The sequence below is a fragment of the Sus scrofa genome, chromosome X (assembly GCF_054392235.1).
Source record: "Sus scrofa isolate SSC_HxYL_T2T_F1_AM1 chromosome X, Sscrofa_HxYL_maternal_Yorkshire_Landrace_v2.0, whole genome shotgun sequence".
In the NCBI taxonomy this organism is placed as follows: domain Eukaryota; kingdom Metazoa; phylum Chordata; class Mammalia; order Artiodactyla; family Suidae; genus Sus; species Sus scrofa.
In genome coordinates, this window is record NC_139401.1 from 43,189,717 (window position 1) to 43,215,166 (window position 25,450).

The 25,450-nt window shown below is 40.8% G+C and overlaps 1 protein-coding gene across 3 annotated transcripts in view; it reads right to left on the reverse strand.

Moving 5' to 3' along the window:
* EFHC2 (EF-hand domain containing 2) overlaps positions 1-23,497 on the reverse strand; it is a 183,537-nt gene extending 160,040 nt beyond the window's left edge. For all 3 annotated transcript variants that reach the window (XR_014835287.1, XM_085007794.1, XM_021080072.2), the window contains exon 1: positions 23,352-23,497. Coding sequence is in view for 1 of the 3 variants with exons in the window: in XM_021080072.2 (XP_020935731.1) it covers positions 23,352-23,393 (42 nt within the window). In the remaining 2 variants the exon portion in view is untranslated. The remainder of the gene's footprint in view (positions 1-23,351) is intronic.
* Between the last annotated feature and the right edge of the window lie 1,953 nt (positions 23,498-25,450).

Here is a 25,450-nt window from a genome sequence, read left to right on the forward strand (position 1 = left end):
CCTCCAACCAAGATTACTTTACCCAGCAAGGCTCTCATTCAGATTTGAAGAAGAAATCAAAAGCCTCACAGAGAAGCAAAAGCTGAGAGAATTCAGCAACACTAAATCATCCTTACAACAAATACTAAAGGAACTTCTCTGGGCAGAAAAGAAAAGGCAGCAACAGGAAACAAAAATACCACAAATGACAAGGCTCACCAGTAAAGGTATATATACAGTAAAGGTACAAAATCATCCACACACAATTATGCCACCAAAATCAGAAATCGTGAGAAGAGGAGGGTACAAATGCAGGACAATGGAGATGCACTTGCAATTAAGAGACCAACAACTTAAAACAATCTCTTATATATATAGACTCTTATATCAAAACTTCAGAATCACTGCAAACCAAAAATCTACAATTGATACACAAATAAGAAAAATCAACGCAAATACAACACTAAAGATAGTCATCAAACCAGAAGAGGAGAGAACAAGAGAAGAAGGGAAGAAAAAAGAGCAAAAAAAAAAAAAAATCCAAAGCAATTAATAAAATGGCAATAAGAACATACATATCAATAATTACCTTAAATGTGGATGGACTCAACGCCCCAACCAAAAGACATAGACTGGCTGAATGGATGCAAAAATAAGACCCATAATTATGCTGTCTTCAAGAAACCCACTTTACTTCTAGGGACACATGCAAATTGAAAGTGAGAGGATGGAAGAAAATATTCCATGCAAACGGGAATCAAAAGCTGGAGTAGCAATACTCATATCAGACAAAATAGACTTTAAAATGAAGAATATTTTAAGGGACAAGGAAGGTCACTACCTAATGATCAAAGGATCAATCCAAGAAGAAGATATAACAATTTTAACTATCTACGCACCTGACAAAGGTTCACCACAATATATAAGGCAACTGCAAACAACCTTAAAAGGACAAATCGACAATAACACAGTAATAGTGGGGGACTTTAACACCCCACTTACAGCAATGAACAGATCATCCAGACAGAAAACCAATAAGGAAACACAGGCCCTGAATGAAGCATTAAACCAGATGGATTCAATAGATATTTATAGGACATTCCATCCAAAAGCAACAGATTACACATTCTTCTCAAATGCACATGGAACATTCTCTAAGACTGATCACATCCTGGGCTACAAATCCAACCCTGGTAACTTTAAGAAAATTGAAATCATATCAAGCATCTTTTCTGACCACAACGCTATATGACTGGAAATCAACAACAAGAAAAAAACTGCAAGAAACACAAACATGTGGAGATTCAACAACATGCTACTAAACAACCAATGGAAGAGAAATAGAAGCGGAAATTTAAAAATACCTAGAAGCAAATGACAACGAAGATACAACATTCCAAAACCTATGGGATGCAGCAAAAGCGGTTCTAAGAGGAAAGTTTATAGCAATACAAGCCCACCTCAGGAAACAAGAAAAAGCTCAAATAAACGACCTAACGTTACATCTAAAGCAGCTAGAGAGAAGAACAGACAAGACCTAAAGTTACTAGAAGGAAAGAAATCATAAAGATCAGAGCAGAAATCAATGAAATAGAAATGAAGAAAACCATAGAAAAGATCAATGAAATGAGAAGCTGGTTCTTTGAAAAGATCAACAAAATTGATAAACCCTTAGCCAGACTTATCGAGAAAAAAAGAGAAGACTCAAATCAACAAAATTAGAAATGAAAAAGGAGAAGTAACAACAGACATCACAGAAATACTAAGGATCATAAGAGACCTACTATATGCAACTATACACCAATAAAATGGAAAACCTAGAAGAAATGGACAAATAAATTCTCAGAAAGGTACAATCTTCCAAGACTAAACCAAGATGAAATAGAAAAGATGAACGGACCAGTCACGAGTACTGAAATTGAAACTGTGATTAAAAAACTTCCAACAAACAAAAGTCCAGGACCAGAGGGCTTCACAGGCAAATTCTATCAAACATTTAGAGAAGAGCTAATTCCCATCCTTCTGAAACTATTCCAAAAAATTGCAGAGGAAGGGATACTCCCAAACTCATTCTATGAGGCCACCATCACCCTCATACCAAAACCAGACAAAGATACCACAACAAAAGAAAACTACAGGCCAATTTCACTGATGAACATCATGCAAAAATCCTCAAGAAAATACTAGCAAACCGCATCCAACAATACATAAAAGGATTGTACATCATGATCAACTGGGATTTATCCCAGGGATGCAAGCATTCTTCAATATCCGCAAATCCATCAGTGTGATACACCACATTAACAAACTGAAGAATAAAAACCATATGATCCTCTCAATAGATGCGGAAAAAGCCTTTGACAAAATCCAACACCCATTTCTGATCAAAACCCTTCAGAAAGTGGGCATAGAGGGAACCTACCTCAACATAATAAAGGCCATATATGACAAACCCACAGCTAACATCATTCTCAATGGTGAAAAGCTAAAAGAATTCCCACTGAGATCAGGAACAAGACAAGGATGTCCACTCCCACCACTACTCTTCAACATAGTTTTGGAAGTCCTAACCACAGCAATCAGAGAAGTAAAAGAGATAAAAGGAATCCAAATTGGAAAGGAAGAAGTAAAACTATCACTATTTGCAGATGACATGATACTATACCTAGAGAATCCTAAGGACTCTACCAGAAAACTGTTAGAGCTCATCCACGAATTTGGCAAAGTCGCAGGATACAAAATTAAACACAGAAATCGATGGCATTTCTGTATACTAACAATGAAAAATCAGAAAGAGAAATTAGGGAAGCAATCCCATTTACCATCGCATCCAAAAGAATAAAATACCTAGGAGTAAACCTACCTAAAAGAGACAAAAGACCTGTACTCTGAAAACTGTAAGACACTGATGAAATAAATCAAAGAGGACACAAATAGATGGAAAGACATACCATGCTCTTGGATGGGAAGAGTTAATATTATCAAAATGACTATACCACCTAAGGCAATATACAGATTCAATGCAATCCCTATTAAATTACCAAAGACATTTTTCACAGAACTCGAACAAAATATGCTAAAGTTTGTTTGGAAGCACAAAAGACCCAGAATAGCCAAAGATATCCCATAAAAGAAAAATGGAGCTGGAGGAATCAGGCTCCCAGACTTCAGACTATACTACAAAGCAACAATCATCAAAACCATATGGTACTGGCACAAAGACAGACCTATAGATGCGTGGAAGAGGAAAGAAAGCCCAAAATTCAACCCACGCACCTACAGCCAACTCATCTATGACAAAGGAGGCAAAAACATATAATGGAGAAAAGACAGCCTGTTCAATAAGCGGTGCTGGGAAAACTAGACAGCCGCATGGAAAAGAATGAAATTAGAACACTCCCTAACACCATACACAAAAATAAACTCCAAATGGATTCAAAACCTAGATATAAGACCAGACACTATAAAACTCTTAGAGGAAAACATAGACCAAACACTCTCTGACATAAACGACAGCAACATCTTCTCAGATCCACCTCTTAGAGTAATGACAGTAAAAACAAAAATAAACAAATGGGACTTAATTAAACTTAAAAGTTTCTGCACAGCAAAGGAAACTCTAAATAGCACGAAAAGACAATCCACAGAATGGGAGAAAATCTTTGCAAATTAATTGACTGACAAGGGATTAATCTCCAAAATTTATAAACACCTTCTGCAGATCCATGGGCATGAATTTCATCATGGCGGCCCCATCCTCATGACCTCATCTAAATCTAATGACCTCCTAAGGCCCCCTCTCCAAATATATCATCATGCTGGGGCTTCAAGATATGGATTTAGGAAAGACACACAGCACCAGATGTACAAACAGCACCGCAGATTCTGAAAACATATCGTTGGTGAAAAATGGTAGCTACAGCATACAGTATCATTTATACATCTTTTACAAACCAAAAAAATGCTACATATTTCACAAGAACACATACAGATTCAAGAATGTGCCTCCAAGACGTTTGTAAGTCAGTCTGTATAAAGTAGAAAGGGAGTGAGATTAGGGATTGAGAATGACAAGGAATAAAAATACCTAAAACAAGAGACCTTGCACAGATCAATGACAATATTGTGCCATAAATGGAGGGACACAATTAATTCACCTCTTTGCACCTGACATTTTAAAAAATGATGGATGGAATGAGAAGTGAGAGGTAGGCAGGCGAAGCAAGGTGCTAGTGCAGCTGAGAAGCACAAGGTGAGAAAGGCCTGCACAAGGGTGAAGACAATGGGAATGGGAAGGAAGGGACTTCCTACAGGGCAGGGACCTTTGAAACTTGACCTTGAAGAAGTACAAGTTTGATCTTTTCAGATGAGTACATTTGTACAATGCAAAAAAATTAATTATAAAAAATTGAAATAGGGAGTCCCCGTCATGGCTCAGTGGTTAGCGAATCCAACAGGGAACCATGAGGTTGTGGTTCGATCCCTGGTCTTGCTCAGTGGGTTAAGGATCCGGCATTGCCGTGAGCTGTGGTATAGGTCACAGACGCAGCTCAGATCCCGAGTTGCTGTGGCTCTGCATAGGCTGGCAGCTACAGCTCCAACTGGACCCCTAGCCTGGGAACCTCCATATGCTACGGGTGTGGCCCTAGAAAAGACAAAAAGACCAAAAAAAAAATGAAATAAAAAACAAAGATATAAAAACTTCTAAGCCCAGTGATCACACCCTCAGATATCATGGCAATATCAAATTGCTATATAAGTTTCTAAAGGCTCCCAATATCGCAAACACACACCATACTTGGAGTAGCGTTGCTACTCTAGACATCAGGGAAAAAAGCCAACATCTGTGATTGGATGTGTTAAGAAAGGAAGAGTGATGGGAGGTGACTTGAAAGTTTCATGCCAGCCTCACTTCCGCTTTGGAAAGGGGAGGGGGAGAACAGAAAAGGCAATAAGGAGAAGAGTTCCCATTGTGGCTCAGCAGTAATGAACCCAACTAGTATCCATGAGGACGCAGGTTTGATCCCTGGCCTCGCTCAGTGGGTTAAGGATCCAGCGTTGGCAAGAGCTGTAGTTTAGGTCACAGATTCGACTTGGATCCTGCATTGCTATCGCTGGTGTAGGCCGGCAGCTGAACTGTAATTCAGCCCCTAGCCCGGGAACTTTCATGGGTGCAGGCCTAGAAAGACGAAAGACAAAAAAAAAAAAAAAAAAAAAAAAGCAGTAAGGAGGACAAAAGTACTTTTATCTCCTGGCTCCTTCGCCTACATCTCACTGCAGCTTCCAAACATGGTTATAACAGCACTGGTTGAGTTTCTCATTTCTGAAGGAAACTGAAGCAGTGGATTAGGGATGAAGTGCCCTCAGGGCGGCTGGTCTTTCCTTTCCTGGTCACCATCACAGCAGCAAGGGGAAGAGAAGAGACTGGTAGAAGCAAAGATCAAAGGAGGTGTACCTGCTTCCCGGCCCCCCAATAATACACATACACAACTGCTGGGAACGTGTCAGTACATTTTTGTCCAGCTAGTGCCAGTGACTAGGTATACTATACAATGGGACCTCTGCCTTTAAACATAAGATCTATCCTGCTGTACAGCACAGGGAACTATATCTAGTTTCTTGTGATGGAATATGATGGAGGATAATGGGAGGGAAAGAATATATGCTTTTATACATATATATATTCTTTTCCTGGGTCACTGCTATACAGCAGAAACTGACAGAATACTGTAAACTAACTATAATGGAAAAAATAAAAATCATAAAACATTTTAAAAAATAAACACTCAAGAGAAAAAAAAAAGATCTACCAATGCTATGAAAAGGGAAAAGAAACCACAATGTGCAAAATTCAGAAGGTAATTCAACCAAGTCCCTGCTAAACTGATGAGCAATTCTCTATCCAAAGAGTAATAGCTAGATATTTGTTAAATATTTCCAATTCTTTTGCTAAATAAAATGAAGTCAGCCAGACCAAAGTCTTAAATACGTTTAATATGAAAAGAACTATTACAAAAACCCTGCCAAAACTCTTGGTTTGTGAGTTGCGAATTCACACATTCAAACTCAACACAGCAACAATACACACAGGCTTCCTTAAAGCTCAGTAATGTCAATTTCTATGGTTATTCTCATCAGCACAACATGCAAAATTCCATTTCTGCACTATCGGAGTATTAACTTGAAATTTCAGTTCAAAATTCTATACCTCAGGTTACCAAAGTGGAAACCATGGGCAGGGGGGCATGTAAGTTAGGGGGATGGGATTGACATATACACACCATTATATATAAAATAGGTAGCTAACCAGGACCTACTGCATAGCACAGGGAAATCTAGTCAATATTCTGTAATAATCTACATGGGAAAAAAATGGATATATATATATATATATCTCATATAAATACAAATGATTCACTTTGCTGCATACCTGAAACTGATACAACATTGTTAAATCAACTATACTCCAATAAATTTTGTTCTAATTCTATACCTCAGAAAGTAATTGCTTGACGATTTGTTTGGTACGATGCAAAAATACATAGCACACCTGTTTCAAAATGTTTGCCCTAGGAATTCCCGTCGTGGCTCAGTGGTGAACAAACCCGACTAGGAACCATGAGGTTGCAGGTTCGATCCCTGGCCTCACTCAGTGGGTTAAGGATCCAGCGTTGCCGTGAGCTGGGGTGTAGGTCGAAGACACAGCTCAGATCCTGAGTTGCTGTGGCTGTGGTGTAGGCCGGCAGCTTCAGCTCTGATTCGACCCCTAGCCTGGGAACCTCCATATGCCACAGGTGTGGCCCTAAAAAGCAAAAACAAAAACAAAAACAAAAATGTTTGCCCTTCCCAAGACACACACACACACACACACACACACACACACACACACACACACACACACACGCATGCACACATACAAACTTGAGATTTGCCATTATAATCTCTTTGGCTCACCTGTCAACCTGCTAGTGACTGTGAAATGGTACTCAATCTCAGTCCAAAGAAATTTAGCAAATGATAAAATCGGGAACATACTAGCCTCAGATCCAGTATTCCTTTACCTCCTTGGGTCCTATTCCACTGATGGCACCACTGCTGGAAAGGCAGCAGCCAAATCCAGACTCTCCTTGATGTTTCCCAGCAAATAAATAGCTGATACCACCATCCCTTCCTTGTTGCTCAAGACTGGAAGAGCAAGTCTATCACATGATTGGGTGGATTAATGAATAATCAATAAGCTGCCAAGGCCATTATGGAAACAGTAAAGCTAACCCGAACAGCGTCGGGAGTTGTTTATCCATTGTATAATCTCTCTTTCAGAGCTCCAGCACATCAGAGTCTCCTTGCTTCTATCTTAACTGCATAATATCTTAAAAGCCAGATATTTCACAACCTTATACGACAAAGGCAAGAAGAATAAGGTACTTGGTAAGAACCCAAGTGCTCACTGAGGTCACCAGGAGCTAGAAGCCAATGTCTACAGATGTGACTATCACTCCGGGGGCCATCAGAGCTGACATGTGTAGCACTCCTCTAAGTACTTTAGAAGCACTAAATTCTTTTAATTCTCAGAGCAGATCTCTGAATATGCTATTATGACCCCCATTTTACAGATGGGGACACTCCGGCACAAAGAGGTAATTTGCCCAAGGTCAGCCCACCGGTATAAATAGTTGAATCCAGGATGAAAACTCAGTGCCTGAGCCCTTAAGCAATCGGCCTTGCATTGTTGGAGCCCCCGTCCAGAAAAGGAATAGACCTCCCTTTGTTCAAAGTCATCTGGATGGAATGACGACTTTTGCTTTTGACAAATACAGTAATGGAAATGACCTCTGTGACCTGGAAGGGAGGGAACACGTCAGATAACTGGACCTGGACTCAATCCCTTAAAAAGCAGAACACGGAGTAAAGGGTGCTGGAGAAACCCTTTTGTAGCCACCAAAAGTCACTAAAACGGTGGGGCCTGAAGAGAGCCAGTTAAAGATTTAATATTTCGATATATATCAACAGCACTTATTTTTCCAACTACTTTTTAAGGTTGATGGAAAATATGACATAGAATTACCTAAAACTATTGTTCTTAGAGATTCCTGCCTGATCAGGGTGGGAACTAGTTTGCTTCTACTTCATGAATAGTTTTTTTTCCTCTCCCTTCAGAGCATATTTATTTTAGAAATTCATTCTCTCTTTTCTTATTTTCTGTAGTTTTATGGAGCAAAAAAGTCATTCAGCAAATACTGTGACCCTCCCAGAGAAAATAACAACAAAATTGCCTCGGGTAGAGCGGGATCTTAGCGCTTGGAACCAGAAGAACACGAAAGCTATCATTACTTATTAATGAAGCTAAATCACTCAAAAAGAAACCCCAAATGTAAAAATCTCATTTAAGAAAGTCAAACAAAAGAAACCTTCTAACATTTTTCAAGCTAATGTTCCCCTTTCCAAACCCAACTTGCAAAAATGTTGTGCTCCCGATTCTTAGCCATCGACTCAATATAACAATATGAGTGGGTTTATGTCTTTAATAATATATTTAAATCAGGAGAGGGACAGATAAAGTTAAACCAGTAAGATCTAGAAAGCTGTACAGCCCCTTCCTCAGAAAATGCTACATATTTTTTCTCTAAATAATTCAACTCAAAGCACTGATCCATAAAAAGAATGCTAAAGACTTTGCCCAAAGCCGGTTAGCATCACTGGCTCACCACAGCTGATCAGTTCATTCATTCCCAAATTCCTTCTCCCTGGCCCCTTGTATCCATTTAGAAGCTAGAAAAGGCTAAAAATCCATGTGTTTCTTCAGCCTCCTTTTCAGAAGTCTGTCCTGGGATTCTGGAAAAGGCTCTTGTCCTCTTGAGCCAAGGGACAAATGCAGGTGATGCTGCCCCTAGGTCATCTCTTCTGGCCTTGAGATGTCTACACAGCAGCCACACTGGGATCCTGGCAGGAAGGTGGAGGTGGGGATTACAGAGAGGCTGACTCAAAGTTGAGCCTTTAAATGTATGCCAACAGCACCTCCCTTCAGATGTGCTGCTTCGTAATAAATAAATACATAAATCCCCGCTTGTTTAAGCCTCTACTGGTCAGGGATTCCATTACTTGCAGTGTGAAGCATTACAAATTAATGCATTTAGTCTCGACAAACTGTGCTTTAACACCTTTTTTTAAAAAAGCAGAATAAGATTATTAAGGGGTCTAAAGGGTAATTTTCTTTATATGTTGAGAAAAACAAATTATCTTCTCAAACTTTGAGCACAACAACTATTAGCACAATTTATCACCTTCACTGACATAAGGGCTTGGAGATTAATTCTAGAATTTATGATAAGAACTACTGATAAGAACAATCTCAAGGCAGCAGTGAGCTGTACACACAGGAGCAGTGCATCTGGAGATGGAACCAGGAGTTTATGATCTGTCCCAGTACCTTCGTTATAGATATTATGGAAGAAAATCTATGTCAAGGTCAAACCAGAGAGTTGTACGTGGAATCGAGGTTCATGAGTATGAGAGTGTATGTGTATTAGGAGTAGGGAGGCTGAAGTAAGCTCCTGTAATAACATACTGGCTGTGGTAGCATCTGGTGCAAGTTGATAGTTAAAGTTTGAGCATCAAAAAACAAAGCAGGAGCTCCCATCATGGCTTAGAGGAAATGAATCTGTCTAATATCCATGAGGACACGGGTACAATCCCCAGCCTCGCTCAGGGGGTTAAGCATCCGGCGTTGCCATGAGCTGTGGTGTAGGTCGAAGATGCGGCTCAGATCTAAGCGTTGCTGTGGCTGTGGTGTAGGCCAGCATCTACAGCTCCGATTTGACCTCTAGCCTGGGAACCTCCATATACTGTGGGTGTGGCCCTAAACACACACACACACACACACACACACACACACACACACAAAAGTACCTGCAACACAGTACAACAATCACATCTGACCTCCCTCTCCCCCAGCAAAGAATCTGTGGGCTTTAAGTACCATGGGCCACTCGGGGTAAGGCCTAAGGATTCAAAAACCCTGGGTCAGAGTGGTGGGGTGAGATACAAGGGCAGCACAACTTCCAAATATACTTCATTAATTGCTAAAGACTTTCAGGGACAGAGGAAGCCTTTTCCCATAGCTGCGAGGACAGTGGATGATGGAGGCACAAGGGTAGGAGAGGGTGGTGATTGTGTCCTTGTGCTGAGTGTGTTTTAGGACTGGAATCTGAACATTTGCATCAACAGCCCCTCATGCCACAAGATCAAGATTAAAGCAAAAATTGTAACATAATCTGATACTCCTGACAATGATATTTAAAAGTGGGTAAAGTCATAGGGACCTAAATGGAAGTGAGGTTTCCACAGTGCATTTGAAGGGATACAACACTGATAGCAACAGACCATAATCTATGGAAATCATGTATATATACTGCAATACCCAGAACCACCACTATGAAAACTATACTAAGAAATAGACTCAAGGAGTTCCCGTCATGGCACAGCAGAAATGAATCTGACTAGGAACTATGAGGTTGCGGGTTTGATCCTTGGCCTCACTCAGTGGGTTAAGGATCTGGTGTTGCCGTGAGCTGTGGTGTAGGTCGCAGATGTGGCTCAGATCCTGCGTTGCTGTGGCTGTGGTGTAGGCCAGCGGCTACATCTCCCATTTGACCCCTAGCCTGGGAACCCCCATATGCCACAGGTGCAGCCCTAAAAAACAAAAAACAAAAAAGGAAAGAAACTCAAAAACACTATAAATAAATCAAGATAGGATCCTTAAAAAAAAAAAAATGGGAGTTCCCGTCGTGGCTCAGTGGTTAATGAATCTGACTAGGAACCATGAGGTTGCAGGTTCAATCCCTGGCCTCACTCAGTGGGTTAAGGATCTGGCGTTGCCATGAACTATGGTGTAGGTTGCAGACATGGCTCAGATCTGGCATTGCTGTGGCTGTGGCATAGGCCAGCAGCTACAGCTCTGATTAGACCCCTAGCCTGGGAACCTCCATATGCCATGGGTGCGGCCCTAAAAAGACAAAAAAAAAAAAAAAATGTTCCAGTTGCCCACAGGAAGGAAAGAAAAATAAACAGAAAACATAATAATATATCAGATACAAGCATTAACAAACCAATAATCATCTTAAATGTAAATGATATAAATACATTAATCAAAAGACAGATTTGAAGAGTGGATTTTTCTTTTTCTTTTTAGGGCTATACCCGCAGCACATGGAGGTTCCCATGCTAGGGGTCGAATTGGGCTACAGCTGCCGGCCTACACCACAGCCACAGCAACATCAGATCTGAGATGTGTCTGCGACCACACCATAGCTCATGGCAACGCCAGATCCTTAACTCACTGAGCAAGGCCAGGAATCAAACCTGCATCCTCATGGCTGCTAGTCAGATTTGTTTCCAATGAGCCATGATGGGAACTCCACAGAGTGGGTTTTAAAAACATGACAAATAACATACTGTCTTCAGGAAACTCATTTCAAATTCAATGATATAGGTCAGTTGAAAGTAGAAAGATAGAAAAAGATAATCAGGGAAACACTAATTTTAAAAAGTAGGAATGGCTATGTCAGTATCTGATAAACTAGACTTCAGAGCAAAGAAAATTTCTAGAGAAAAGAGGGACATTACCTAATGATAAAAGAATCAATCTACCAGGAAGACACAACAAACTTAAATGTGCATGCAGCAAACAACAGAACCTCAAAATATATGGAACAAAACCAATAGAGCTGAAAAGAGAAATAGGTAAAACCACAATTATAGTTGGGGGCTTCAAAGAAACTGTGGTAGATAGACAGAATACTACTCAGCAATTAAAATGAATGAAGAGGAGTTCCCCTCATGCATGGCTCAATAGTTAATGAACCCAACTAGTATCCATGAGGACACAGGTTCAATCCCTGGCCTCACTCGGTGGGTTAAGGATCTGGCGTTGCTGTGAGCTCTGTAGTGTAGGTCACAGACGAGGCTCAGATCCTGCGTTGCTGTGGCTGTGATGTGGGCCGGCAGCTGCAGCTCTGATTCAGTCCCTAGCCTGGGAACCTCCATATGCTGTGAGTATGGCCCCAAAAAGACAAAAAAAAAAAAAAAAAAAAAAAAAAAAAAGAGAGAGAGAGAGAGAGAGAGAAATACACTCGCACCAATGAGTTCAAGTAAATCTGGGAAAAATCTGAATAAGGTTGGTTGATTACATTAATGTTAATATCTTGGTGGTGCTACTATACTATTGTTTTGCAATACATTCCCAATGGGAAACTGGATAAAGGACATACAGGATCTTTCGATGTCATTTCTTACAACTGCATGTAGATCTACAATTATCTCCATAAAAATTTCAATTAACAATAAAAGAGAGGGTTTCCCCTCCTCAGTAACGAGGAGAGGCTCTACTCAGGTGCCTGTTATAAGATGTTAAGTATGAACATGAGTACAGATGAGCAACGAATGCCAAGAGTCTCACAGAAATGATATGGAAATAGTCTTATAAATGACCAAACATCTCTGTTTCAATTACCACACTCAAGTGAAGAAGGAAAGGCACTCTAAATTAACCATTAAGCCATGTGAATCCCACCCCCCCCCCAAAAAAAAATTCTAGCAGCTGTGAGCATTGGGATGCCAAACACATAGGAAAGCAAAGAATTTGTTTGGCCTTCAACTAGCCATGCTTGTTACTTGGTCACTGTGGCGGTCCCGGGCCAAATTCAGGCATCCTGGGGCCTGGTTAATGAGGGAGTGAAAATTCCCACCTCTCCTTTCCTTTGACCTTGGGGAACCCCCTCCCCCCTGCAAAGTTGTCTCTGCTCTTTCTCCAGCTGTAGGGACATGATAAACTCAGGAAATGACTCAAGAAATTCCTTTACATTTGCATTAGTGTGTATCTGGAAGCCTGTTCTCAGGAGACTGGCCTCCTAAACGGTCCTGCCTGATGAATGCTCAGAGGAAAAACATGGTTGTAAGAAGTTGTGACGTCTGGAACTGAGGCAGCCATCTTGCAACCATGAGGTCACAAGCCTAAGAAAGAAAAACCAACATTCAGAAGACAGCAGAATGGAGAGATAACAAGAATCTGAGTACTTTGACATTCATCAGCCACTTCTCTAGAGTTCTTAATACATGAGACAATTAATTTGGCTTAAGCCACTGTTAGTCATGTATTCTGTTACTTACAGGCAAACGTACCCTAAGTGACACAGCCATAAAGTTTAGGACAGAATACAAAAGCCACCAAAGTCAGGACTTCCCTTGTGGTATAGCAGATTAAGGATCCAGCATTATCACTGCAGTGGCTTGGGTTGCTGTTGTGGCACGGGTTCAATCCCTGGCCCAGGAACTTCCACATGCCACAGGTGTGGCCCCCCAAAAAAAACCCCACAAAAAACAAAAACAAAAGTGACTAAAGTTAGGTGTTTGATTCCCGAATAGGCAGAGTGACTCTAATTTCCAAAATGCAAGCCAACATTTAGGAATAGCAATGGAGTTGTCCATCATTTCCAAAGTACGAACAGCAGCTTTAAGAAGTGGCCCAGTCTGAAATTGTGCAATTTCAAGGACATTTCAGTGGTTACCAGGAACGAGTTACAGAAGTCTAAATCAAAACCATCCTGCGATCTGGCACAGTAAACACCTACTTTTTCTCTGTCCAGAAATTCTGCACCACCAATTGCTTTCTTTGGATATTTATTTCTTTTAACAGTTGCATTGAGGTGTAATTTATATATCATGGTAGTTCTATTTTAAGGGGTTTTTTTGGGGAACCTCCATATTGTTTTCCACAGTGGCTGCACCAATTTACACTCCCATCAATAGTGTACAAGGGTTCCCTTTCCTCCGCATCCTCTCCTCTTGTTATCTGTGGTCTTTTTGGTGATAGCGATTTTGAGAGGTATGAGGTGATGTCTCACTGTGGTTTTGGTTTACATTTCTCTGATGATTACTGATGTTGAGCAGACTTCTCATGGTCCTGTCGGCCATCTGTATGTATGTCTTCTTTGGAGAAGTGTCTATTTAGGTCTTCTGCTCATTTTTTTTTTTTTTTTTACATTTCAGAAATATACTTTTTGCCCTAATTTTAATTTTTTTAAACATTATTGTAGCTGACTTCACAATGTTGTATTAGTTTCAGGTGTATAGCAAAGTGAATCAATTATAGGTAGATAGCTACACATTCTTTTTTCCCATATAGGTTATTACAAACTATGTAGATTTCCCTGTGCCATACAGTAGGTTTTTGTTAATTCTCTCTTTCACAGTCCTGTCTATATTATTTCCATCCTCCTAATTCCTCCCTGGTCCTCTGTGGTAACTATAACGTTGGTTTTGAAATCTGTGACTTTGTTTCTGTTTTATAAATAAGTTTTTCTGTATCACTTTTATTAAAGTCTACACATAAGTGATAAAATATTTGTCTTTCTCTGATTTACTTCACTCGGTACGATAATTTCTATGTCTATCCATGTTGCTTCAAATGGCATTATTTCATTCTTTTTTATGGCTAAATAATACTCCACTGTATTTTTGGCTTTTTATTTCAGCATTAGGTGTGATAGTGAAAGACTGGAAATAGCGCACCTATGCATCAAAAGGGGATGGGTTAAATGAACTATATATACTATGTCCACACAATGGAATGCTGTGTAGCTACGCATGCCAATGGAACAAGGGTAGCTCCATATACTACTAGGAAGAAATCTCTAAGATATACCGTTAAAAGGAAAACTGGAAGGTGCAAGGGAATATGTAGAGTATGCTCTTATTTAATAAGAGACCATGTGAATATATTTAAGAATCTGCTGTTTTAAAAACCAAAAATAAATAAAGGAAGGATAACCCAAAGGTCAACAGTCTTTATAATGGTACTTACAGAGGGAGGGAGGGAGGGAGGGAGGGAACAAGACTGATGGGATAGGGAGAAAAGCCAGACTTGTCTGAATGTAACTCACTTTGTAAATTTGACTTTTTAAACCACACAACTGTTTTACATTATATTAAAACAAAACTTTTTTAAGTTAAAAATTTACAGCAAAGTGAAACAAATGGAAGTAACTCAGTATCAAGTTAGTGACTTAACCGTACTGTCTGGAATCATTTAAATGAAATTAAAACCCAATAATGTGACCACACATTCTGGGTTAGATCCGAAAAACCTTAACCACAAAAAAATCTTTTTTTTTTTTAACTACGAAGAAATCTTAAACGACTCTGAAAACTCAAATTGCTAATAATAATGTTATTAATAATCAAAAACTATTATAGGGGTAAGTATTTTTATTTATAGTAGGAGAAGGTAATTATGCTAATGTCCTTATGAATCAACATTTTCAAAGAAGTTAAATAAAAATTCTACAGTCCTTAATTTGCATTTGAAATATCAGCTTGGATTCAAGTGGCATTTTATCTTTAAAAATGTATACACGTTCTCTAGCCTTGTTTTAAGAGAATGAAAATTCAAGCCACAGACTGGGAGAAAATATTTGTAAACCACGTAGCCAAAAATGGACTTGTACTCAGAATGTATAATGAACTCTCAACAGTAAGGAAACATACAATCCAATTAAAGATGGGCAGAAGCCATGAACAGACATTTCACCAAAGAGAATATAGGGATGGCAAATAAGCACATGAAAAGATATTCGACATCATTCATAAGCCATTAGGGAAATAAAAGTTTAAATTAGGATGAGTTACCACTATACACCTATGAGATTGACCAAAATCCAAAATACTGGTGATGCCAAATGCTCTCAAGAATTTGGGTTCGTTGCTGGTGGGAATGCAAAATGGTACAGCCACTCTAAAGACAGTGCAGCAATTTCTTTACTTATGGCCAGTTCCATACTTTACATATGTGAAGTCAAGTATCCTGCCGTTCATAGAAAAGTAGCAAGCATTTTGCTGCAATTTTCACCTTCTCACCTATATAAGCAAAGCTTTCCTTGTTTAACAGGTATCAAGAGAAAGGCGAGAAATCTTCTCATTTCAGGTGAAAATGAAATCTGTGTGTGCTTATCTCTGACTCAGAATTGTGTGTCTATGTGGCACAAGTGTATGTTTCACAATGAAGAGCTAATTTTTACTTTATTTTTAATTTTTAAGAAATCAGATTCCTATGGAACATCAGTGCATAGGGAGATCAAGATTATGACCTATATTTGAGCCTGATCATGTCAGTCAGTAAAAAATCTTAATCTTTAGGTGTCACATAAAACTATACCTTAGGGAAAAAATACTTTTTCTATTTCTTTAATTTTATATCTCTATAAGATGATGGCTGTTCACTAAACTTATTGTAATAATTATTTCATGAGATATCTAAGTCCAATCAATCAATATGCTGTACACTTTAAACTTATACAGTGCTATATGTAAATTTCATCTCCATACAACTGGAAGGGAAAAAGAGAGGAAGAAATACAAAGCAAGAAAATTGATACATAAATTCAAAAATAATGTTCAATTGTAATTTTGTATTTCATACTATTTTAGACTAATAACTCATGATCTTGAAAAAAATTTTTCTTAGGCTATATTTTTATTCATATTGCTTTGTCAATATGATTTTAGTAGCTTTGCTTATTAAACGTTGTCTATATCTTCATGGGTGCTTTTACGCTGCACTCATGTCATGTGAAAGTTCCCAGGTCAGGGATCAAACCCACGCCACAGCAGCAACTCAAGCCACTGCAGTGACAACATGAGATCCTTAACCTGCTGAGCCACAAGGGAACTCCCTATATATATATATATATATATATATATTTTTTTTTTTTTTTTTTTTTTTGCTTTTTAGGGCTGCCCCAAGCATATGGAAGTTCCCGGGCTAGGGACTGAATAGGAGCTGCAGCTCCCAGCCTACACCACAGCCACAGCCACAGCCACGCCAGATCCTTAACCCACTGAACGAGGCCAGGGGTTTCACAGACATCCTCATGGATCCTAGTTGGGTACGGTAACTGCAGAGCCATGACGGGAACTCCTATTTTCATGTTTGAAACACCATTAATCAAAATAAATTTGTAACCTCTATTTAAATTAAATCAACTGAGCATACTTTTTGAAAAAGTAAATCCCACCTTGGATTAAACCAATTATTAAGGGGAAAAAGGGGGGAAAAAATCAAGTAGGACATTTTAAAACAAGAAAAAAAAAAAACAGTTCCCATTGTGGCTTAATGGGTTATGAACCCAACTAGTATCCATGAGGACCCAGGTTTGATCCCTGTGAGCTGTGGTGTAGGTCACAGATGTGGTTCGGACCTGGTATTGCTGTGGCTATGATAAGAGGCCGGCAGCAGCTCCGATTCGACCCCTAGCCTGGGAACTTCGGCCCTAAACAGTAAAATTAATTAAATAAATTAATTAAAAAAAAAGTAAAACCTAAGAAAGGCTGATTAGGATCTGTTGAGGCTTCCTGAAGGGTGAGTGGCTAGATTTGGCCTTGAAGGATGCTGAAGATCAGAACTGAAATAAGAATTGGTGTAGATGGCTCTAAAGAGAGTGTTTTTCAAAGGCTGAGGGTAAACCACAGTCACAAATAGGTGTTAGTGCCACGCAGTTCGGGTACACGTGACAGCAACAAAATTTCATGAGACAATTCTGACTCTTCCCAGCACAAAACACTGAATTTTTTTTTTTATTCTATTCTAGTCTATCCTGCTTCTTTTTGTTCTTCTTCTTTTTTTTTTTTTCCCCTAAATGCTGGTCATGATTTATTAGATTGATCTCACAAAACTCTAATGGCCTGGGGTTTGAGGTGAAGGGGTTGGGACCTGAGGCAGGTTACTTTAAGGCAATGGAACTGACCACTAAGAACTTAGCGAGGAATCTGTAGGCAGAATTTTAGGCTGGAAAACCCTCTACCTTGTGAGTAAGGCGACTGTTTTATGATCATATAAATTTGAATTATCTAACATCACATGATGAAGTCATTACATATACTACTATGTATTACTCATAGGTTTTCTCTCTCAGTTGTTTATCACTTAAATTGCTGGTAAATCTCCCAAAGAGTGAATTTTTTTTTCCTACATTACTACAGAGGCTTACATTAGTCTGGATAAAAATAAATTTCAAGGTATTTCTATAAGGGAGACAGATTCTAAATTTCTGTTGTATTTTAGCACAGTGAATTCAAATAATCTCTTTTTCTTCTTACGGAAGCAGTTGCTTCACCATAAATTAGATGATGGACCTTTTACAACAAACCCCCCTAAAACGGTGGCAAGGTAGCGTCATAAAAAAAACAAAGTGTGCTCCTCATTATTCATTAGAGGCGTTCAGGATCAGCTACACAACCATCTGTCTAAAACGCTGTCGAAAGGATTTTCAGCTTTGGCTGGAACTGTCCCTTTCAACTCTAATATCCTATCATTTTTGACAATATGCCTGAGATTCTCTTAGCTCAGTACAAATCCAGCATGTAAATTGTTGGGGAAAAGATACCTCGTGTCTGGAATTCAGTTGTGACGCTTTCCCTAAGGTTTTCAATTAATTCACAGAAAAAATGATTTTAATGTCATCAGTGGTACAAATGCTTATATTTTGGAAAGCACAGGGCTGCTGCTTGTAGTTCAGAGATAAAAGCAGAGGTCACATGGCACCGAGCTGTGGAAAGAAATCAATCCACTGCTCATGACTGACGACCAGCAGCTAATGAAGGAGGAAAGCGAATTCCTTTTTCAATTTCTAAAAAAAAGCAGTAGAAGTAAAAGTTAGTCAGCCTGTGTTATAATTTTAAACCCAAACAGCCAGCAATTATGCTAACTCCAGGAGGCCAAGGTTGCTTTCTTGATAATTTAATTCAGCAAGCAATGCTCTGTGATAGGTAGGAGGGAGGTGGAGATAAAAAGGCCAGATTTGGCTCTCTGACCATTCGGTGCCAGAGAGCATCCCATCTTTTAACTAAGCGCAAGTTTTTTAAAAAAATATTAATTTTCTGGCAACACATGGCACATTTAGTCCCCAGGCTAGTGTAACAATTTTTTTTTTTAATGCAGCCACCTGCTTTGGGCACATACTAGGATACTCAATATATAAATATTGATTTGTTGAATGATAGCCCCAGGTATCTAATAAGTATACTGATTCCCCAGCGCACATGCACAAACACACACTCACACACACTTCTATTGGTCTGAGGCATAAAGTAAATAAATACTATTTTAAATACACTCACACGTCTAGAAGCAGACACGCCTATATTTTGGATACTTGATTTATGACAAAAGCAGCTTCACAGAGAAGTGGAGTAAGAGTGGCCATTTCCAAATCTGTGTTAATGACAAGACAACAGGACCCAAATGGAGTCCCTTATGCTAAGCCCCAGGTCACCAAACTGAAACTTAACTGAGTTACAGTTTTAGTTCTCCCAGAAACAGAATCTCAAACCAGTCAACCATGAATCTGGATCAGCATGAGTTAGGTAATCCGTCTGATAAACCCCTATCATTCCCTAATAAGGAAAGTAACCTTACAATAACCAATCTGGTTTTTGCCTACTACAACTTTCCTATAAAATCTCTTCCCTTGCATAGCTCTTCAGAGCTCCTTTCTATCTACCTGACTCATGAACCACTGAATAAATCCAATAAGCTCTTTAAAATTTACTCAGGGAGTTCCTGCCATGGTGCAGCAGAAATGAATCTGACTAGGAACCATGAGGTTGCAGGTTCGATCCCTGGCCTTGCTCGGTGGGTTAAGGATCCGGTGTTGCCATGGGCTGTGGTGTGGGTCGCAGATGCAGCTAGGATCTGGCCTTGCTGTGGCTGTGGTGTAGGCCGGCAGCTGTAGCTCTGATTAGACCCTTGGCCTGGGAACCTCCATATGCCACGGTTGCAGCCCTAAAAAATAAATTAATTCATTAAATAAAATAAAATTTACTCAATTTTGTTCTTTAAATGCTTCTGGGTTAATTGAATATCCATATGGGAAGAAATACAACCTGACCCCTACTTCTTTTCATACACACACACACACACACGTATTCTAGTTGGATTATAGATCTAAAAGTGAAAGGAAAAAAACAACCCAATTTCTGGAATATTACACAGGAAAACAGCATCACGAACTTGGTGTAAGGAACTATTTCTTAAATAGGAAACATGAAAGCACTCATCTGAAGGAAAAATTCTTCATCAAAAACACCATTAGAGAATAAAAAGGCCAACGGCAGACTCAAAAGATATTCACAACACACATCTGACAAGGGAGTCATACCCCAAATCAATCCAGAACTCCCATAAATCACTAAGAAAAATGCAGGCAACCCAATCAAAATTAAACAAAAAATAAATAGGCACGACACAGAAGAGAACATAAATGACTGATAAATGGGTGAAATGTGCTCCATTTCATTAGGAAGCAGGGAATCAGACATTTAAACTACAGAGTCACACTACACCCAGTAATCAAAATAACGAAAATTTAAAAGACAGTTTTGCGTGTTAGAATATGGAGCAACAGAACTTAAAATGCTGTGGGAATTTAAACTGGTATAGGCCTTGTGACAGCATCCACCAAAGTTGAACATAAGAATGTCATTTGAGGAGCTCCCATTGTGGCTCGGCAGGAACAAACCCAACTAGTACCCATGAGGACTTGAGTCTGATCCCTGGCCTCACTCAGTGGGTTAAGGATCTGGTATTGCCATGGCCATGGCATAGGCCAGCAGCTACAGCTCTGATTGGACCCCTAGCCTGGGAACTTCTATATGCTACAGGTGCAGCCCTAAAAAGACAAAAAAAGAATATCATTTGAAAATTTTAAAAATATATTAAAAAAAGAACTTTACTAAAAAAAAATTACCTTTTGATCTGACAATTATACTGAGAGACACAAACAGTCAAAGCAAACTATTCTTAATAATCCCAAACAAACCAAATCTCTATCAAGAGTAAAATGTGTATACAAATGTCATACAATGGAATACTACAGAGCAATAAAAATATACAAACTATCTCTACACACAGCCACATGAATGAATCTCACAAACAATGCTGAGCTAAAAAAAAAAAAAAAAAAAAAAAAAGCCAGTCACTGGAGTTCCCTGGTGGCTCAGCTGGTTAAGGATTCAGCGTTGTCACAGCTGTGACTCAGGTCAGCATGGACACCACCATGGTTCGATCCCTGGCCCAGGAACTTCCGCACATCATGGGCAGGGCCAAAAAGAAAAAAAAAAGGGCGGGTTACAAACGAATAAACACCAGACATTTTCATTGATACAAAGTTCAAAAGCAAACCAAACCTAACTATAGCAGCAGCAGCCAGCAGAGTGGCTGCCTTTGGAGAGTGCGGAAGGGGTAATGACCACAAAGGGTCATAGGTAAGGCTGCCATGTAAAATTCAAGCTGCTCTGTGATATCTGAATTTCAGATTAAGAACAAAGAATCTTTTCATATAAGTAGGTCCCATGCCAATCTTTGGGACATGGTTTTTCGTGGGGGGTTTATTTTGGGGGGAGGGGGCATGCCTAAAGCATGCAGAAATTCCTTGGCCACGGATCAAATCCACACCACAGCAGTGACAACCCAAGCCACAGCAGTAACACCACCAGATCCTTAGGTTGATGCTTTTGGAGTCCTGGTAATATTTCCTTCCTCCCTCCCTCCCTCTCTTCCTTTCTTTTTTTTTTAAATTTTATGGCCACACCTGTGGCATATGGAAGTTCCCAGGGCAGGGAATGAATCTGAGCCACAGCTGGGACATATGCCACAGCTGCAGCAACGCCAGATTCTTTAACTCACTGCACCGGGTGAAGGATGGAACCTGCGCCTCCTCAGCAGCCTGAACCACTGCAGTGGGATTCTTAACTCACTGTGCCACAGTGGAAACTCCCAATATTTTCTTTCTGGATAGTCGCTCTGTGATCATCCACTGTGCATTTTTCTATACATTTGTTATACTTCACAATAAAAAAGGTTAAAAAAAAAAGCAAAAGTACACTCAGAACAGCCTTGCAGATTTTAAAATATCTCATCCAACCACTGTTTTCCCTTCCCACTCCTCATCAGTACGTGTGAGCTGTGGTACTTCTGCAGGAGATGGGCGTTGGGAAGCTGAAGTGTTGCTGGGCCCAAAGCGGTGGGCTCTACACTCAATTTTTATTACAATTACTTTTACACAGCACGCTTCTTCACTTCTGGAATCGTTTTTCATGCCATGCCTTTCAGGAGTCTCATTTGTGGGGCTGACTTAATTTTGCCAAAGGGCAACACTAGGTTGGGAGGCCAGCCTCTACCCATCGGCCAAGCAATGCACATGCCAGTGTTCACGAAGCAAGTTGGACTGGCCAACCTAGCCGGGGGGGGGGGGGGGTGGCGGGGGGGGGGGTCAGGATGCAGTGGCCTGAAGCTGTCAGGAAAACTGGTACTTTAGGGACAACAACTTGGATACAAACACTGGTCAGCATCCATAATGTCCAGCGCTTCAATCTGCTGCCTGCTTTCTCAACCGAGATTTACGCAAATACCTTGAGGAGCTCCATGCAGTTGCCTCCCATCTGTGCATTACTTACCTTCTTCCTACAGACACAACTGGAAACCCGAGCAAAGAGGCGCAACCAGCACAAACAAAAACCTGAATCATTTTCAGAAGATGCTCTTTACTGGCAAAAGTTCTTTCATGCTCAGGTTTTTAATGTTGCTGTGTTGAGTTGTTTTGCTGTGGTTTCACCTGGTTCTGAAATGAACCACTCCCAATTCTAAATGAAGAAAAAACTCCTCCAAGTGTGGATCCTTCTATCAAGTTTAGGATCCACCTCTATAGGCTAGTGGAACCCTTACTTACCGGGGCCCCTACCAGCCTTGAGAATGCCAGATTTCTTCACTTTAGCAACAGAAACTCATTCACAAAGGGTATTAAGGATAGTGAGTAGGCTCCCGGGCTGTGAAGACCGGTTGCCTGGAAGAAACCCAGCTTTACCGCTGAAATTGTGTAGCTCTGGCCAGTGCGTGAATAACGCATCGCTCTGTGCCTCAGTTTCCTCCACTGTAAAAATTGGAATTTAAAATAGTATCTAATACAAACAGCTGTTGGGCGCATCTAATACCGTGTAAGGAGATTAAAGCACAGTGCCTGGCACACCTTAAATACTCAACAATGATTATCACCGACACTACCAATGGCTAGTGGGTCCTGCCACCACCTCATAAAGATTCAACTTATATGCTTAAAGTAGGTAAAGCATCCGGATGCAGTTGGAGAGAGGCGCGGAGGAAGGTAGAGAGGAAGGGTTCCACCAGCCTACAAAGTTTAGTCCAAGTTGCGCCCAAACCACACAAGGCGAAGCTGCGTCAGGAAGCCTCAAGGAGAAGCTGGGAAGTGGCCACGCCTGGACCCCAGACTCCAACCGGGACCACTGACTTCGGCGCCCTCACTACTCACGTTGCGGTTGAAGCTATTGCCAGGCAGCAGCGGCAGGGCCATGGCTTTGAGCGGCCAAGGGTCAAGGGTCCGAGAAGAAGGGCCTGCGGGCAGCGGCTAGCTGGCGGCAGCGTTGTTTGACCCGCCGCCCCCCCCACACACACACCACGTTACCTAGAGACGGGAGGCGGTGTCACGGGAGGAGGCGGGGCTTCGGGGGCCGGGGCGGGGCCAGGCGGAAAGTTCCCCGCGCGCGCCTCCCCCCGCCCACCCCACCCTCTCGGCCGGGTACCGGTCTCCTGAGGGTTTTCTCTCCACACGCATTGTGAACACACAAAGGCTGACAACCATGCCGTCCCCCGCCCCCGCCGCCGCTTTCGGGTTTAACCCTTTGAAAGGGCTAAGCCTCTCCTGTACTGAAGCTCCTCTGATTCTTGCACATTTCTCGCCATTTGGTTATTAAATTTATTTCAAACACACAGAGACGTCCAGAAAAATAATATCACCCCTGTGCTCCCTGAAATGCAACACCAGTTAATGTTAATTTACGTCAGCATTTATTTTGTAATTAAAACGTTCCAGATGAAGCCAAAGCCACCTGGACCCCATCCGTCGCCCTCACTCCCACCCCCATCACCAAGAAAACCCACTCGGCGGTAACCATCATGCTCAGGCCTTCCTCTGACGTTTTTAGAGTTGAACTAAACATTTGTAAGATGCTCGTTTCCGGTCCAATCCTAGGGGGCAGGGGCAGGTGGCACAAAAAGTGGCCCTCTGTCACTCCATCATGCACCCAAGATGGCCAAGGCAGGAGCTCCTGGATTCCTCTCCCAGGAATCCTCCAGCTAATCCCTCCCTGAGTCTTCCTCTGTTGGTTGGACACGGGACTGAGGTTTCTCTCAGCCACCACCTCCTCTGTGTCAGTCGAGACCCCATTATTTCTTGTCTGGTTTTCTTTTAAAATGAAAACCGAAAACAAAAACTCCAACTAACTGATCTTGCCTCCAGGGCCATCCTCTTCTATAATTCATGATGCATCTGTTATTCTTCTGCTTCAGTATTCTTCTAGCCTTCCTGCCGCCTTCCCGAGGCAGGCCAACTCCGGAGCCCACTCAGAGCCTCTGTCGGGGGCGCCCGCGACGCCTTCCATCCCTTTCTCTGCCCCCCACCCCCGACTCCGGCTCTGAGAAACCCCTGGCGGTTTCTAACCCAGGCTCTGCGGTCTCTCCCCTCCGGAATTTTGCAACTGTCACTATCTGCAAGAAACACCCTTCCTTCCTATCTGTCACCTGGGTAGCCCCTTCTTATCTTTCAGAAACTTGGTTCAGCGTGGGAGAGAGGTGTGGAAGGCTTTGCCATTTCTGGAAAAATGTTCCTCCACCTTCCCCACCCCGCTGCCATCGGTATTAGGTGCCCATCCTACGGTGGATTTGGTGCACTGCATTGTCAGCACGCAGTGCCTGACTCCCTTCAAATGCCCCCAAATACTTCCAGGGCAGGGACTCTATCTCCTTTTGTAGGCGTAATAAAAACGTACAATACTGTTTTTCCTGTGTTTGTAACCTTTACACTGTCAAATTCTGCACCTCCTTTTTTCACCTAAGATTTTGTTTTTGAAATTTCTACATGTCATCACATGTAGATCCATTTCATTCATTGTAAATGAATTGTATGGTTATAGCACAAATTACTCATCCATCTGTTGTCATCTGTTGATGTCATCTGTTGATGACAATGAAGTTGCTCCAATTTTTCACTTGTTATCAACAATGCTGCAGAGAGCAATCCTCTCCTGCTTCTTTGGGGCTTATCTAGGCTACATACCTAAAGGCAGAATTGTTCACACCTTCAGCTGTACTAAACTAGATTTTGCAAAACAAACTCCAGAATCTTTGAACCAGTTAAGAAAGTTCCTCTTTCACTTTCATCCGTTCAACAACAGGTATTATCAAATTGTATAATTTTGAATAATCATCTGAATAAATGTGAAACAGTATGCCATTGTATTTTGTTTCTCCCCAATTCCTAGTGCAATTGGTCATCTTTTCACGTGGTTGTTACTTTTTTCTGGGACTCGTTCATTCATATCCTTCGCTGATTTTTCTATTTGAACATGTGTA